Genomic DNA, 13660 nt, shown 5'->3' with positions numbered 1-13660 from the left:
CCCATCAGGGAGTGTGCATGCATAATAGATATCATCTCAGGTCTTTTAATCTTTTGTGTAATAAGAGTAATGTTGTACTCGCTGGATCATATGCTGTTTTTAAGACTGTATTAGTAGTTTGACTTTATTATTGTTTTCTTATTGTGATACCCCCTCAGACACCTGTTGAAGAGTGGGATACAAATTATTAAATTAGTAAGACTGTTGCTACTACTACAAATATTTATATACTGCTTTCCAACAAAAGTTTAATGGGGGGGAGGAAAAATAAAGAACAACTAACTAAGATGGTTCCTTGTCCCCAAAGGGTTTACAATCTAAAAAGAAGCATATGGTAGACACCAGCAACAACTACTGGAGGGATGCTGTGCTGGGGTTGAATAGGGACAGTTGCTCTCTCCTGCTAAATATAAGAGAATCACCCCTTCAAAAGCTGTTTCTTTGCTCAGTTAGCATCTGTGGAGATTGGATTTAGAATATTTATATACTTACTTTCAACTGAAAAAAAAGTTCTTAAAATGGCTTACATAGACAAATAGAGCCTAATTCCTTTTCCTGTCACAGGTCTTCTAACTTAAGAATCAATCCCAAGGCAACACTAGGGTGATTCACCGATATTTTCAATATCGCGTGCACAAAATCCCCATAGTATGTTATGTAACTAATAGCTATGTTAATACATTTGAAGTACTTATTTTGCTCAACTCCTGCACTTCCATTCCCCTCACACTATAGGGGTATATTATTCTGGAGGCAACAAAAACATTATTCAATTTCCTCTTCATCTTCACAATCCAGACATTGTTGACCAATAGCTAATCTGCTCTATCTTCCAAAAGGAAGTGTTGATGATCTCTACCAACAGAGATCTCAAGATTAAGCCTTCAGTTACTCAGATCACATGGGGATGGGTAGACAAAAAGGTACCACCCAATCTCATCTTCAGTCTCAACTCTCTCAGTTCATTCTAAACCCTATAGCATCCACCTGGCTGGAAACAGCCATTATTATTTTTACATTTATATCCCGCTCTTCCTCCAAGGAGCCCAGAGCGGTGTACTACATACTTGAGTTTATCTTTCACAACAACCCTGTGAAGTAGGTTAGGCTGAGAAAGAGGTGACTGGCCCAGAGTCACCCAGCTAGTTTCATGGCTGAATGGGGATTTGAACTCGGGTCTCCCCGGTCCTAGTCCAGCACTCTAACCACTATACCACGCTGGCTCTCTGGCTCATTACTTTGGCTTGCTCACTCTCTTCATGAGCAATTGCTGCCTGCTCCTCTTGTGCCCATCATTCCTCTTCTCTGCCTGCTACCTGGCCACAGTTTCCAGCTGCGTGGAAGGAGAGTGTGAAGCAGCTGTGGTAAGCCCAGTTCATCTGCAGGTCCTTGGGGAGATGAAGGCTGGAAGGTTGGCCTATCTCCCCACCTACCTCCTCCCCCACACTCACAGACTTTCTCTTCTGTCTCCTAGAGATAAGACTGTACTGTGTTGAGGGAATTCTGTTCATACTACCCAAACAAATCATGCTTTTTGCCTCACAGTGAGAAGGCCGTGCTGCTACAAATCAGTATTATGCCATATTAACGTCCCCCCAACCTCGCCACCTCATTTTCTGTCAGTGTTAAGCAGGCAAAGCTGTGAGTCATCAATCCCACCCCGCCACACACACACACTTTTTTCCACATGCTAAGCAGATGCCTGATTAGATTAAGGGAGAGTATCTGGGATATAAAAGAGTGTGGATTTTAAACAATGAGATATGGAACACTGAAGTTGATGTCTGTACGTTGAAACATCTTCTTTATTTGAAGTTTTTAATTTTCTTTTAATCTATGCAATAAAAAGGTTTGGAGAGAAGAGTTTCATGTTAACTATGACAAAGGATGGAGTATTCAGATGGCAACTGTGGAGTCTTTGTGGAAGAAATCTGCATGAAAAGTGTCCTGTCACAGCATACACAAAGAATGAGATACTGCAACATACAATGTTTTTTGACTGGTTTAATTCATTACGTATTTAAAAATACATTCTTTTTTCTTGCCCTCCTTCCTTGCAAGCCCCAGCAAGTCACACATATTTGAACAATCCTTTCCATTCCTGTTCTAGAATATTCTAAATCAGGGCAATCAAGATTCAGTGTGAAGGGTAACACTGCATTGCATGATGTATCCACCTATCATTAATGCAGAGTTTTAGCAGTGGAGATGGATAGACTGCAACAACAATTGCATTTGTGCCTCTGCTAATTTTAATCAGGAAAGCTTTTTCCAGCAGAATCAGGTCTTCTTTGCACTAAGCTTTTATGAAATGGTTCTTGGATTCATCTTGCAAATATATCCCTTTCTCAAATTGTTTAGGCAGTTACTAGACAGAGAAATTGTTAACTCCGATTTTTCATCTAAGGCTGAAGGCAGTAATTTCTAAGACAGTTTTAAAAGGTTTTGAGATAGGCATTACTTTCCATGGTTTATTTTGTCCAATTGTTCCTTCTAGACAAACAAGTTTTACAGGTTTTTGAAACAGTGCAAAAACTTGCAAACCTCTGTTTACCAGCTGCAAGAGCAGGATGAACATACACACCACAAGCAGAGACTTCTCTTTCACTTTCAACTCCAAGAACTATCATCACTGATCTCCAGCTGCAATAGGGACAATACTTTATGTTTTCACTAAAATATCACTGGTGCTCAGCACCCCCTTTTCCCTCAGGTATTTCATTAAGAGAAAACGTCTCCGCCAGGTTACCTTTACTCCATATTCATGCTCAGGCGTGTCCTTGACTAGCACTGATGCAGCCCCTCCATCACTAGAGGTATCCCCACTGACAAATCTACTACACGGACCTGGAGTGAAGCTGTCCATCTGGGGCAGACATCCATTACAGACACTGATGGAGAGCAGGTCCGGAGTGCATATATCTGGTGGACTGAAGGCAACTGGATCAGCATACTGGGGCATGGGAGAGTGACAGACATTTTCCATACAGGCCCCAGAACTTGTTGTAGGCCTGATGGATGCTACAGCAGAAGTGCCATTGGGCTGGTTATGGCATGGCTCCTCAAAGCTTCCTGTTTGACCGCAGCAGTTAGAGGGGCATCCTGAAGCCCCAACAGCACAATAACTTGTTCTCACATTCTCAAACACCAGTGGTACAAACTTGCAGGTTCTGGGTCTCAAATGCCGTCTTGTCACCTGAGGGAAAGCATGGCTGGCATCCTTGTTCTGGAGGTTTTGGGCCTTATGGCGCCACCTCTGGAAGTCCTTTGATGTGACACTGTCAAACTGCGGAATCATCTGAGAAATATAAATAATAATACTAAGCATTTCATGTTCAAAGCTCTTTGCATAAATTATCTCAATCTTTAAAAATAGCCCTGCAAAGTAGCCCAGTATTAGCCCTTATTACCGATGGAGGTGGGATTGATCATGGGAAAGAATGGCTTGCCTTAAGGCCACCTACTGAGTTTGTAGCTGAAACAAGGTTTGAATTGGAGTCTCCTATTTACAGCTCACTCTCTTAACTATGTTACAGTGGTTATCACACCAAAAGAGTTTATTTCCCCCCCAGAAGATAGGTTGCTTTATAATTGGGTTCTTTCTAAACAGAAGAAAGACCAAAATTAAGAAAATCTCAGTAGTGTAAAAAGAAACTAAGGCTGTACTCTTACATGCACAACTTGAAAGCAAGCGGGGTTTATCTATTATGTATTTTGAAGGGTTTGTTTTTATGTTTGTGCAAAATAAACTTCTTGAAGACCTACGGATACCAAAATATGTATGAATCCTGCCACTTAAATTAACTTAATTCACTACTTTTTACACTGGAATGTGCTGGGGGGACGGTTTAAATGTGTGTTTTTTTAAGCAGAAATTCTGAAGATAATCATATTTTAACTGAAGATTTTCAAAAGATTTTTAACTCAGTTATCAGTTCAATAGTTCCAAAATGACATCATGCCCAAGAGAATCAGATCTTTCTCAGATTCAAACTTACTGTGATTCAAACTTACCATACCTGGTAATTATTCAATAAAATGAATTATTCAATAAAACTGAAGTTGAAATCCTACAGATTTCAACTTTGTACAAATCCTAAGCACATTGATGTTCTTAATTCTTTGTAGAATGAATTCTACAAATCCTAAGCACATTAATAAAGCACTAGCTGACCAGGCGCATAGCATCTGTGCCCCTAGTTCTCCCTGACTATTCCCCCCACTTCAGCCCCTTCTCCTATAAACCATGTGTCAGCTGAGAACTGTGGAGAGTGGCTATTTAAATTTTAAACCTCCCATTTATCAGTTGATGCACAGGGAGGTTTAAAGTTTCAATAGCCACTCTCCCCTTGCAGGCTGCTCCATCCACTTTTGCCTCAAGAGTGGACTGTTTAGCTAAGGAACCTAACCCCACCTTTGGGGTTAGGTCAAGCACTTCAATACTGCAGTTTCCACAAACATTACACCCGCAGTATTAAAGGGACTCTTGGACTTTTCTTGCAGCGTAACCTATGCAAAATGACTTTGACCGGTCAACAACAGGCTTCATTTACTAGTTTACAAATAAAAATGCACAGGACTGGCTTAAAGGTTGATACAAGTCAGAAAGTTTTTAACATTTTAAAAATGTTTCCTCAATTTCCTAATATGGAGAGACCATATTACTCCTGTACTGAAGGAGTTACACTGGCTGCCGATATGTTTCCAGGCAAAACAAAAGGTGTTAGTTATAACCTATAAAGCCCTAAAAGGCTTGGGCTCTGGCTATTTAAGAGAACGTCTTCTTTGTTATGAACCCCACCACCCATTGAGATAATCAGGAGAGGTCCGTCTGCATTTGCCAACAGCTTGACTGGTGGCTACTCAGGGACAAGCCTTCTCTGTTGCTGCCCTGAGGCTTTGGAATGCACTCCCTAGTGAAATAAGAGCCTCCCCATCTCTGACAACTTTTTAAAAGTCTTTAAAGATGCATCTGTTCACTTAGGCTTTTAACTGATACTGTTTTGATTGTTTTTAATGTTGTTTTAGAATATTGTTTTAAATTTTTTAAATTTCTTGTTTTTGTTTTTAACAAATGTTTTATTTTTGTTTTTATCTTGTTGTAAACCGCCCAGAGATGTGGGTATTGGGCAGTATAAACATATGTAAAATAAATAAATTAATTAATTTGCAGGCTTCGCTCTGAATGCAACATGAGTGTTTGAACATTTTCTAGGCAAAGAAAAGTGAAGGACAGTAGTGGTATACAAGCAAGAAAACAGTTAATTGGCCTTGCAACGCACAGAAAGATTGGGCAAATGGAAAAACTAAAGGGAAGGGATACTAGGATAACCCAAACTGTGGAGGCAGAGGACAACATTAAGCCATGGAGTGCACTGAAGGCCATGGCTAGTAAAAGCTCTGTTTAGCTCAGCTTCCAAGACTTCACTTGACACAGTCCACATACAGTCATACTTTCACTCCACTGCTAGAACAACCTTTTGTAAAAAACTGAAGTGAATAGCAGTTTAACAGATATGGAAATATTTTTAAACCAATAAAATAGAATCTTAAAGAGTGTATAATCTGCCCTAAATGCCAAATTATGCATCTAAATACTTTGCCAAAAAAATAGCAAAATATGCACAATCTCAATAATGTTTAGCTCTACAGCCTCACAGATACTGCAGCCAACACATTTTCCAATATAAGCACATCATTAGAACATAGGAAGCTGCCATATATTATTATTATTATTATTATTATTTCATTTTCTATACTGCCATTCTGAAAATGGCTCAGGGCGGTTTACACAGAGAAATAAATAAATAAATAAGATGGATCCCTGTCCCACAGGGCTCACAATCTAAAAAGAAACACAAGATGGACACCAGCAACAGTCACTGGAGTTACTGTGCTGGGGGTGGATAGGGCCAATTACTCTCCCCCTGCTAAATAAAGAGAATCACCACATTAAAATGTGCCTCTTTGCCAAGTTAGCAGGGGTCAGACCATTGGTCTAACTAACTCAGTATTGTCTTCACAGACTGGCAGCAGCTTCTCCAAGGCTGAAGGCAGGAATCTCTCTCAGCCTTATCTTGCAGAAGCCAGGGAGGAAACTTGAAACCTTCTGCTTTTCCCAGAGCGGCTCCATCCCCTGAGGGGAATATCATACGGTGCTCACACTTCATATGCAACCAGTGCAGACCCTGCTTAGCTAAGGGGACAAGTCATGCTTGCTACCAGAAGACCAGCTCTCCTCTTCTAATTTAGATGCAGACTAAAGGCACCCCCCCCAACCCCAGAGAAAAATTCAGGCATCTCTACATTATCAACTGTTCATAAAAATGGCTGAACTATCATAACATTGCCCAGAAGTATTCTGGGAATGATAATTGAGAATAATATGGATAATTGTTTGAAATTAAGCCCCTTCACAGAAAACAGTTCACAACTTCCAGAGTTCTTTCTTCAGACAGCCACACACTTAAAATAGGAAACTAAGAATCACGAGCAAGAATAAGCAAGTATTTCTAAAAGCACAGTAATGGATGTCAGAAGACAGACTCGCCCTCATCTTGGCAATGAATCTGCACAATTTTAGAAGATATGCAGTTGCAAGTCTGGGACACTTTTATCTAAGCTTCCTTAGAAATGCTTTATGAACAGAGTTGCAGTGAAACAACTCTAATGCTCCCAAACTGGCAGAAAATTGTGTGCATGACTGCAACTTTCCTCCCTGGGGCAGGAAATGGCATAAGGAATTTTTTTTAGGAAACAAGCCACCTAATGTGATTGTTGTGTTAAACATTCCAGTGGGCTTAGGCACGTCTAACTCTCCACAGGATAAAGCTATAAGAAGGCAACCTGCCTGTAACCAGACAAACAGATGGGAAGACTGACTGGTGGATTTGTCTTCTCCTTTTATGACAAGTGGTGTGTGGGCAGGCACACTAGTAAGAACTTGTAAGCTAGTAGCGTTTGTGAACTTATTTGCAACACTAGTACAGATAGAGAAAACAGCTTTTGAGACACAGAAGGCAAGACTGTACATAGGGTTAGAACACTAAGCAAGTTTCTGAACCAGTGCTGTAAAATAGATATTAATGGTTTGTATCTTATTAATCATAATTTTACCCTTGTTTTATCTTGTTTTACAGTCACCCCACAATTCTTAGTGTTGTATTTCATAATCATAATTTTATAATCTATTAATTTGCAGCAATTTAGTTGTACCTAAGATAATCTGGTTTATAATAATAATTTTAATGTAATTAATGTAATTGCCACATGATCTTTTATTTCTTTGTATGTTTACTATATCTGTGCTGGTCTTTGACCGTAATAAAGATGATTGATTAATTGATAGTAATGGCATGTTTGCACAATAAGAAGCAGGAAGAGAAAGACCAGGAAAAGGTTTTGCACATACCCAAGATGCATCACTTTGGTTTATTCGCTTGGTGGGTACACATCTTGGATTGTCAGCTGAACGAAGTGGAGATCCATAGTGATACACAGGTCCATTTTGTGGGGGTTCAGTGAACAAGAGCTCTCCTTTCCGATTCTTGTGGACACATCTTTTCTTTGGAGGCATCAACAACTTGGCGTAAAATAGGAAACTTCATGATCTCTCCTGAAGCCAACTGGAGAAAATGGAATGACACTCCAAGAAAATGCCAAAGTGCTTCTGGATTTGTAAAGAGAAATAACATTCATGCAACACATATATATATTGGTACATGGAACGATTGCCATTTTAATCTTGGAGAGTTTTATCTTACTGTTTTAGGGCTAGGATACTTTTGGACAAATACCTATTTAAATACTGCATTATGAATGTCCTAATGGGAGGTGGCAATCTATGTAACACAGTAGTTTTCAGAATCAGGGAACTATTGCTACATTAACTTGCCTTGGAACCCTTACTTGTTACAAAGCATTCTAATGCAGCAATAGTCAGACTCCAGGCTTGTAGGAATTGTTTTTTTTTTTTTTTTAAACTATAGTTCCAAGATCTACCAATCAGAGCCAGGTGCAAGATGGTGGCTCAGGGAGTAGAGCCAAATACCCACTGCTCCAATGGGCCATGCACTTGGTCTGACATGTCAGGGTTTTTTAAACTTGCAATTTTAAGGAAGATCTGAGCCCTATGTTGTACGAGCGTACAGATGTCTGTACACTCATGTTTTTGGGTGCATGATTGTACCTGCATTTGTTTTAAAGCTGAACCTGGGTACAGGCATGCTGCAGACAGGAAGTGTACTACTGTACCTCTGCTCAACATAATGTGGGAATAACTATATCTGTGTACAAATTTGTACCTGTGTGCACTGTACATTTGTTCTTCAGATGTTGAACATAATGTATGAATAGGGCTTAAGTTGTATCAGCACTCTTAAGCACAAAGTCTCATTTTACAATTGGGGAACACTGAGGCTCAGAGATCTACAACTTCTGGATAAAGCAATTCCATAAGAAATGAATTAGAGTGACCATAGGACTGTGCTCTCCAAGCTGTGTGCCACGAGACATTAAAAAGGATTCTGTGGACACCAAGTAACCAAACACATGGGAGACTACCTTCCATGTCTCCACATTATTCACAGCTCTGGTCCTGCCCCTTCAAATCACCCTTGGAGGGTGGAGGGATTCCAGTTCTGACGCCTCTGCATTGGGTGTGATCAGATGGTTCTGTAATTCCTGATAAAGAGATGCATCAAAATGAACCCCTCCCCAAGGCCGCCCATTGCATCTCTGCACAATTCAGTGTTGTGGTCCTGGGAGGCACATCCAGCTCAGTGTCCTAAACAGAAACAGCTCCTCTGGGGGTAGGCAATTCTTATTGTTTCTCAAAGGAAGCCTCTGAGGTGTCTCTCTCTCTAGGGTGGTTCACTCATTGAGGAGTCCCAAAATGCCACCAGTGTTCCCTCTAACAGGGATTCCAAGATGTTTACTACAACTCCCAGAACCCCCAGCTGCAATGGCTTTTGCTTGGGGATTCTGGGAGTTGTAGTCAACAACATCTGGGAATCCTTGTTAGAGGGAACTGCATGCTATCTGGCCCTTCTTACCAACTTCACCGCCTGAGTGCACCTGACACTGACACAGCCCATCCTGCTCCAGCAGCCAGGAATTATGGAAGTTGTAGGCCAACATCTGCAGGGAGGCCTCTTGACAGACAAACTGTGGTAGGGACAAACTTGGAGGAAGAAGCATATAGATGCAAAAGTTATGACATTCCCTCATAATATCAACTAGTGGTGAAAGAAGCTTGGTGGCCCTTTATCTGGGTTTAGGCTCCAAGCCTATACTTACTTACCTAGAAATAAACCCCATTTAATGCAGTGGAACTTATTGTTGAGTAAACATGTACAGGATGACACATTTAACCATAAAGTGGTAGGGAAACAAGCAGGAGAAAATACATCCCCCCAATAAAGGTTGTTTAGTTAAATCAGCAACTGAGATATTCATAACAAAAGCCATGCTTTTATCTATATGCAGCTTAGAACATCCAGTCATGAATTTCTATAGTCAGAGATGATGGGGCACCAGCCTACCAAGAAGTCATGCTTTATTCTATGAACATTATCAATACTAATCCTCAGTACACATCTGTGTACAGTAGAAAGTGGAAGCACTTAAGAGCATTCTGCAGATGCTCAAATGCATTCTCCCCTGAACAAGACATTACACAGGACGCTAGTTCCTGTACACCCCCGCACCCGCAGCAGTCTTTTTCGGACGTTGGAAGTATATTAATTCTCCTCTGTTCGTCTTTCCCTCATTTAAACGTTTCTCTTCCACCGAGAACACATAGCTAGCACACAGAATATTATCAGGTAAAGTTTTTGCAGGAAAAAGTTATGCCAGGAAAAGTTCCGTTTCTAACGTTGCGCGTGCAAAGCCGTTGTCAAAAGTCAGGCCAGGTAGAAAAGACAGCAGCTTTTCACGACACGCTCAGGACCGAAGCAGGACGTTGGGGACAGATTCTAGGGCTGTGTCAGAAACCTGGGAAAATTAGGAAGGATGTCCACTACTCCTAGAAGGAAGGAATCACAAACTGGAAATAGCGCATAGACGAACAAGATTGAAGAATGTCCCGCGATAAGACATAGAAAGAAGCAGATACAAGGTACTCTTTGGAACCATTTTCCATACAGCAACATTCCACCATGCAAAGCCAAAAAACTTTTCATTTAATGAAATAGCCATCAGGAAGGAGTGATCGCTTCTATAAGGAACCGCCACGTGAAATGAGTAATCAATCAATCTGTGAACGCGTACGTTCCCACCATATTAAACGGAACAAATCCAGATGTGGTGTAAAGCCACCGCCAAAGCACTACTTCCCAACAGACCAGAAGCATAGTTAGCGGAGAGAGGGCCCATGCTCACCCCTCTCTCTGGCAGCCCCTTGGAGTGAGGGAGATAATGAAGAAAATAGGGAGGAGTGACGCTGGGGGCCCCTCAGGAGCCGGGTTCTTTGAACCCCTTTGTTCAATAATGGCTGCGCCCCTGCCAAAGACTCTCAATCCACCAGAAACCCTCCCACCCGCAACGTACCCCACACTCTTCTTTCTTCTCACGCTGGTCTTTATGTTACACATCTTCTCTTTGAAACGCCACCCCCAAGTTCTTTCATCTTCCATTGGCGACCGCTGATTGGCCAGATCCTTTCAAGGCATGGAACATTCGGTTCCTCTGTCCAACCCGATTGGGTCCTGAGCAGCCATGTGACGTTGGATAGCACTGCCGGGCGCCAAATTCAAACAACGGGGAGGAAGGAAGAGGAAACCGATCAAAGGGAGGATCGTGGCTGATTCGGGGTCCAGAACAACCTTTCTCCCTCCCCACCCGCGGAGAGGGCGTGGCCCGTGGGGGGACCCCTCCCCTCCCCCCGAGCTCCACCGGGAACCGTGCATCGCCGGGTCTTCGCCGCTGCAAGCAGCAGGAAGCGGTGAGAGAGGCGGGAAGGGGGCGCTCAAGGGTATGGAGCGGAGGAGCAGCCTCCAAGGGTGGCAGCAGGGGACCTGTATGTGTGAGTGAGTGAAGTGGGGTGGGGGTGAGGGTCTAGTAAAGAGACACTATTTTCGAAGAGACCAGTCCGTATAGCTATGTTTACTTCTAAGTAAGCACATTAATTTCAAGGGCATTGATTTGCACACTTATTCACGGCTCGGAGCAAGTCAATGTTCTTAGGTTATGGTGTTGTATGCATTGCTTCAGATCACAGCTGTGCAGCCCGGTCGGATGCACGTTCTACTGAGTTCAAAGGGCCTGTGCGGGTTGTCTTTTTGGTATTGAGAAGAGACCATTTGACTAATGCTGCTTTGCACACGTGGAAATATGCTGAGGTATTCCAAAACGGAATATCTCATTATGGAATTTTGGATGACCCATATCATAAGCAAAACTAAATAAATAATGCTAATTATCAAGGCCATTAGGAAACCAGTTCTGGAAAGCCTGCTCGGCTCTGAAAGGAAAAACCTACCGGAATATATGATGGATGGTGAATTAGCACTGTTATTAATGTTGACTCATTGCAGTGTAGATTTCTAAACAAACCAGATTATCTTGACAATGTTTGTGATGCTTAAAAGAATACATATACTCTGCAAAGCAAGGCATAGATGCTGCCTACCGACTTGTATTTACAAAGGCAAGAAATGATAGCAATTTGCAGTTGATGGCAACTGTAGAGACTATATATGTCTTAAACTGGGCAAAACAATTTGTATCACTGGTTTAAATGGAGTGCATCTGTAATAAATATTTCAGATTCCTTCTGGTTGCTGAACACTTGCTAAAGAGTATGCCCCATTACACTCAGTGGGACTTTTGAGTATATATGCTGCATGAGTGTTCAAAGTGCTTCACATGCACTATTTTAGTAAGTCTTACAGCCCTGTGACATAGACCAGGGGTTCCAAGCCTGTGGGACTCCAGATGTTATTGTTATTGTTATTATTACATTTATATAACACCTAGAGTACCACAGGTTGGGAACCACTGAGACATACCAATAGTATTCCCAGATGAAAGAACTGGTGCTGAGAAAACTGTGGCTTGTCTAAAGCCACTAATGAGCTCATAGCTGAGGGAGGATTTGAACTGGCAACATCTCAACTCAAATGTTCAGCCACTATAATACCAAGGAACAAGAAGTTACACCCTGTGTCCTAAATGTCTTTGCGCTTAATAGTTGATGTTTAGGTGCTGGCTGTGGTCACTTAAGACTGAGGGAAGTTCTTTATGCTTGCTAGGAACACCTTGTTATCATTCATGCCCTACAGGGCGAGGTCCTGGTACTTAGAACAGATGCTGAGACCATGCCCAGTGGCAGAAATTTCTAACTGCTCCTCAGCTTTTAAAGTAGGCCTGCTCAACTTTGACTCTTCTGCAGATGTTGGCCTACAACTCCCATAATAATAATAATAATAATAATAATAATAATTATTATTATTATTATTATTATTATTATTATTATTATTATATCCCGCTCTTCCTCCAGGGAGCCCAGAGCAGTGTACTACATACTTAAGTTTCTCCTCACAACTACCCTGTGAAGCTGAGAGAGAAATGACTGGCCCAGAGTCACCCAGCAAGTATTATGGCTGAATGGGGATTTGAATTCAAGTCTCCCCGGTCCTAGTCCGGCACTCTAACCATTACACCATGCTGGCTCCTTAATGCCTGGCTATTGGCCATTGTGGCTGGGGATTATGAGAGTTGTAGTCCAAAAACAGCTGGGGGCCCTAAGTTGAGCAGGCCTGTTTTAAAGTAATGGTTCCAAATGATTAAGGCACACAAAAGTCGGGTATCACCATTAATATGGAACCTAGCACCAATGTTCCCTCTAACAGGGATTCCCAGACAAGACAAGTCTTTATTTCGTTCTATGACCAGCATAACAGCAAAATAGACAAGAAACAATCAAGATAATCTACTCCTACAAGGTAATAGGGGATCTCTATAAAATTACCTAAAACAATACAGTGAATCAAATAAGCTAAAAATTAAGACTATGAACAAAAACTATATAAAATTAATCAGCACTAGAGTCAGAGTGATACTGAGTATAAAGGTGGCAAGATATCAAAATTTTGTGCCTGATACAGAACAGTGTTAAATCTCATACCATTTTGTGTTCTATGCTGTGTATGACAAAATCATATCCAACCAGTGGACACAAGCAACATATATATAGGTGTTAAAATGTTTAGTTCTTATTATATTCTAAATGAATTTTGCTAGCTATTAGGCAAAACTCAACCACATTATAAGATCTAAAGTCATTCTGATCTGTCAAAAGGAAGTTAAAATAAAAAGAATCAGTACAGCCTGGATATGAGCTAATATACGGAGAGATAAGCTTGTGCTGAATGTTACGGTAGTACTGATAGTACAAAAGTACACGAGCTGTTGTTTCAATCTCACTGGAGCCACAGGGGCAGATTTGCTCTCCATATGGAATTTTCAGATATCTTCCTTCCATCACAGCTGTACACAAGGCATTGCATCTTGCCAATGTCAGTGTCCTGGAGTACTTTGGGACTGTTAATTGGTTTAAATAATTGGCAGAGATAAAGCTCAGAACTTGATTGTCCCAAAAGACACCGGCTGGGATGGAGCCCTGATCAGTTTGTTGCTCCATATCATAAACTCTTTCCCT

The 13660-nt window shown here is 41.4% G+C and overlaps 2 protein-coding genes across 6 annotated transcripts in view; one reads left to right on the top strand and one right to left on the bottom strand.

Annotated features, from left to right (window-relative positions):
- Nucleotides 1-1989: 1989 nt before the first annotated feature.
- On the bottom strand, nucleotides 1990-10820 carry RHNO1 (RAD9-HUS1-RAD1 interacting nuclear orphan 1). Of its 4 annotated transcripts, none has more exons than XM_053256641.1 (3): nucleotides 10549-10820; nucleotides 7412-7625; nucleotides 1990-3298 (listed from the first exon to the last, which is right to left on the bottom strand). In XM_053256641.1, exons 2-3 carry the CDS (start codon nucleotides 7574-7576, stop codon nucleotides 2663-2665), a joined length of 801 nt encoding a protein of 266 aa, XP_053112616.1. In that variant the 5' UTR covers nucleotides 7577-7625; nucleotides 10549-10820; the 3' UTR covers nucleotides 1990-2662. The 4 variants fall into 4 exon arrangements, with proteins under 4 accessions (XP_053112616.1, XP_053112613.1, XP_053112614.1 ...); XM_053256638.1 differs by having other exon boundaries at nucleotides 7412-7669; nucleotides 10549-10816; XM_053256639.1 differs by lacking the exon at nucleotides 10549-10820 and adding an exon at nucleotides 10381-10537 and having other exon boundaries at nucleotides 7412-7669.
- Nucleotides 10700-13660, top strand: part of FOXM1 (forkhead box M1) — a 44085-nt gene continuing 41124 nt past the window's right edge. For both annotated transcript variants that reach the window (XM_053256635.1, XM_053256634.1), the window contains exon 1: nucleotides 10700-10942. The gene's annotated coding sequence lies outside the window, so the exon portion shown is untranslated. The remainder of the gene's footprint in view (nucleotides 10943-13660) is intronic.

This window comes from Hemicordylus capensis, chromosome 5, assembly GCF_027244095.1.
Source record: "Hemicordylus capensis ecotype Gifberg chromosome 5, rHemCap1.1.pri, whole genome shotgun sequence".
Taxonomy (NCBI): Eukaryota; Metazoa; Chordata; class Lepidosauria; order Squamata; family Cordylidae; genus Hemicordylus; species Hemicordylus capensis.
Note: the sequence above shows the minus strand (reverse complement) of the source record. Positions and strands in the feature narration are given on the sequence as shown.

What these genes read in the sequence shown, in the direction of transcription:
- RHNO1 (XM_053256641.1), bottom strand. Translation starts at nt 7,576, where the DNA reads ATGCCTCCAAAGAAAAGATGTGTCCACAAGAATCGGAAAGGAGAGCTC. An exon ending in ACCAAAGTGATGCATCTTGG is followed by an intron (nt 3,299 to 7,411) that starts GTATGTGCAAAA and finishes TATATTTCTCAG; the next exon opens with ATGATTCCGCAGTTTGACAG.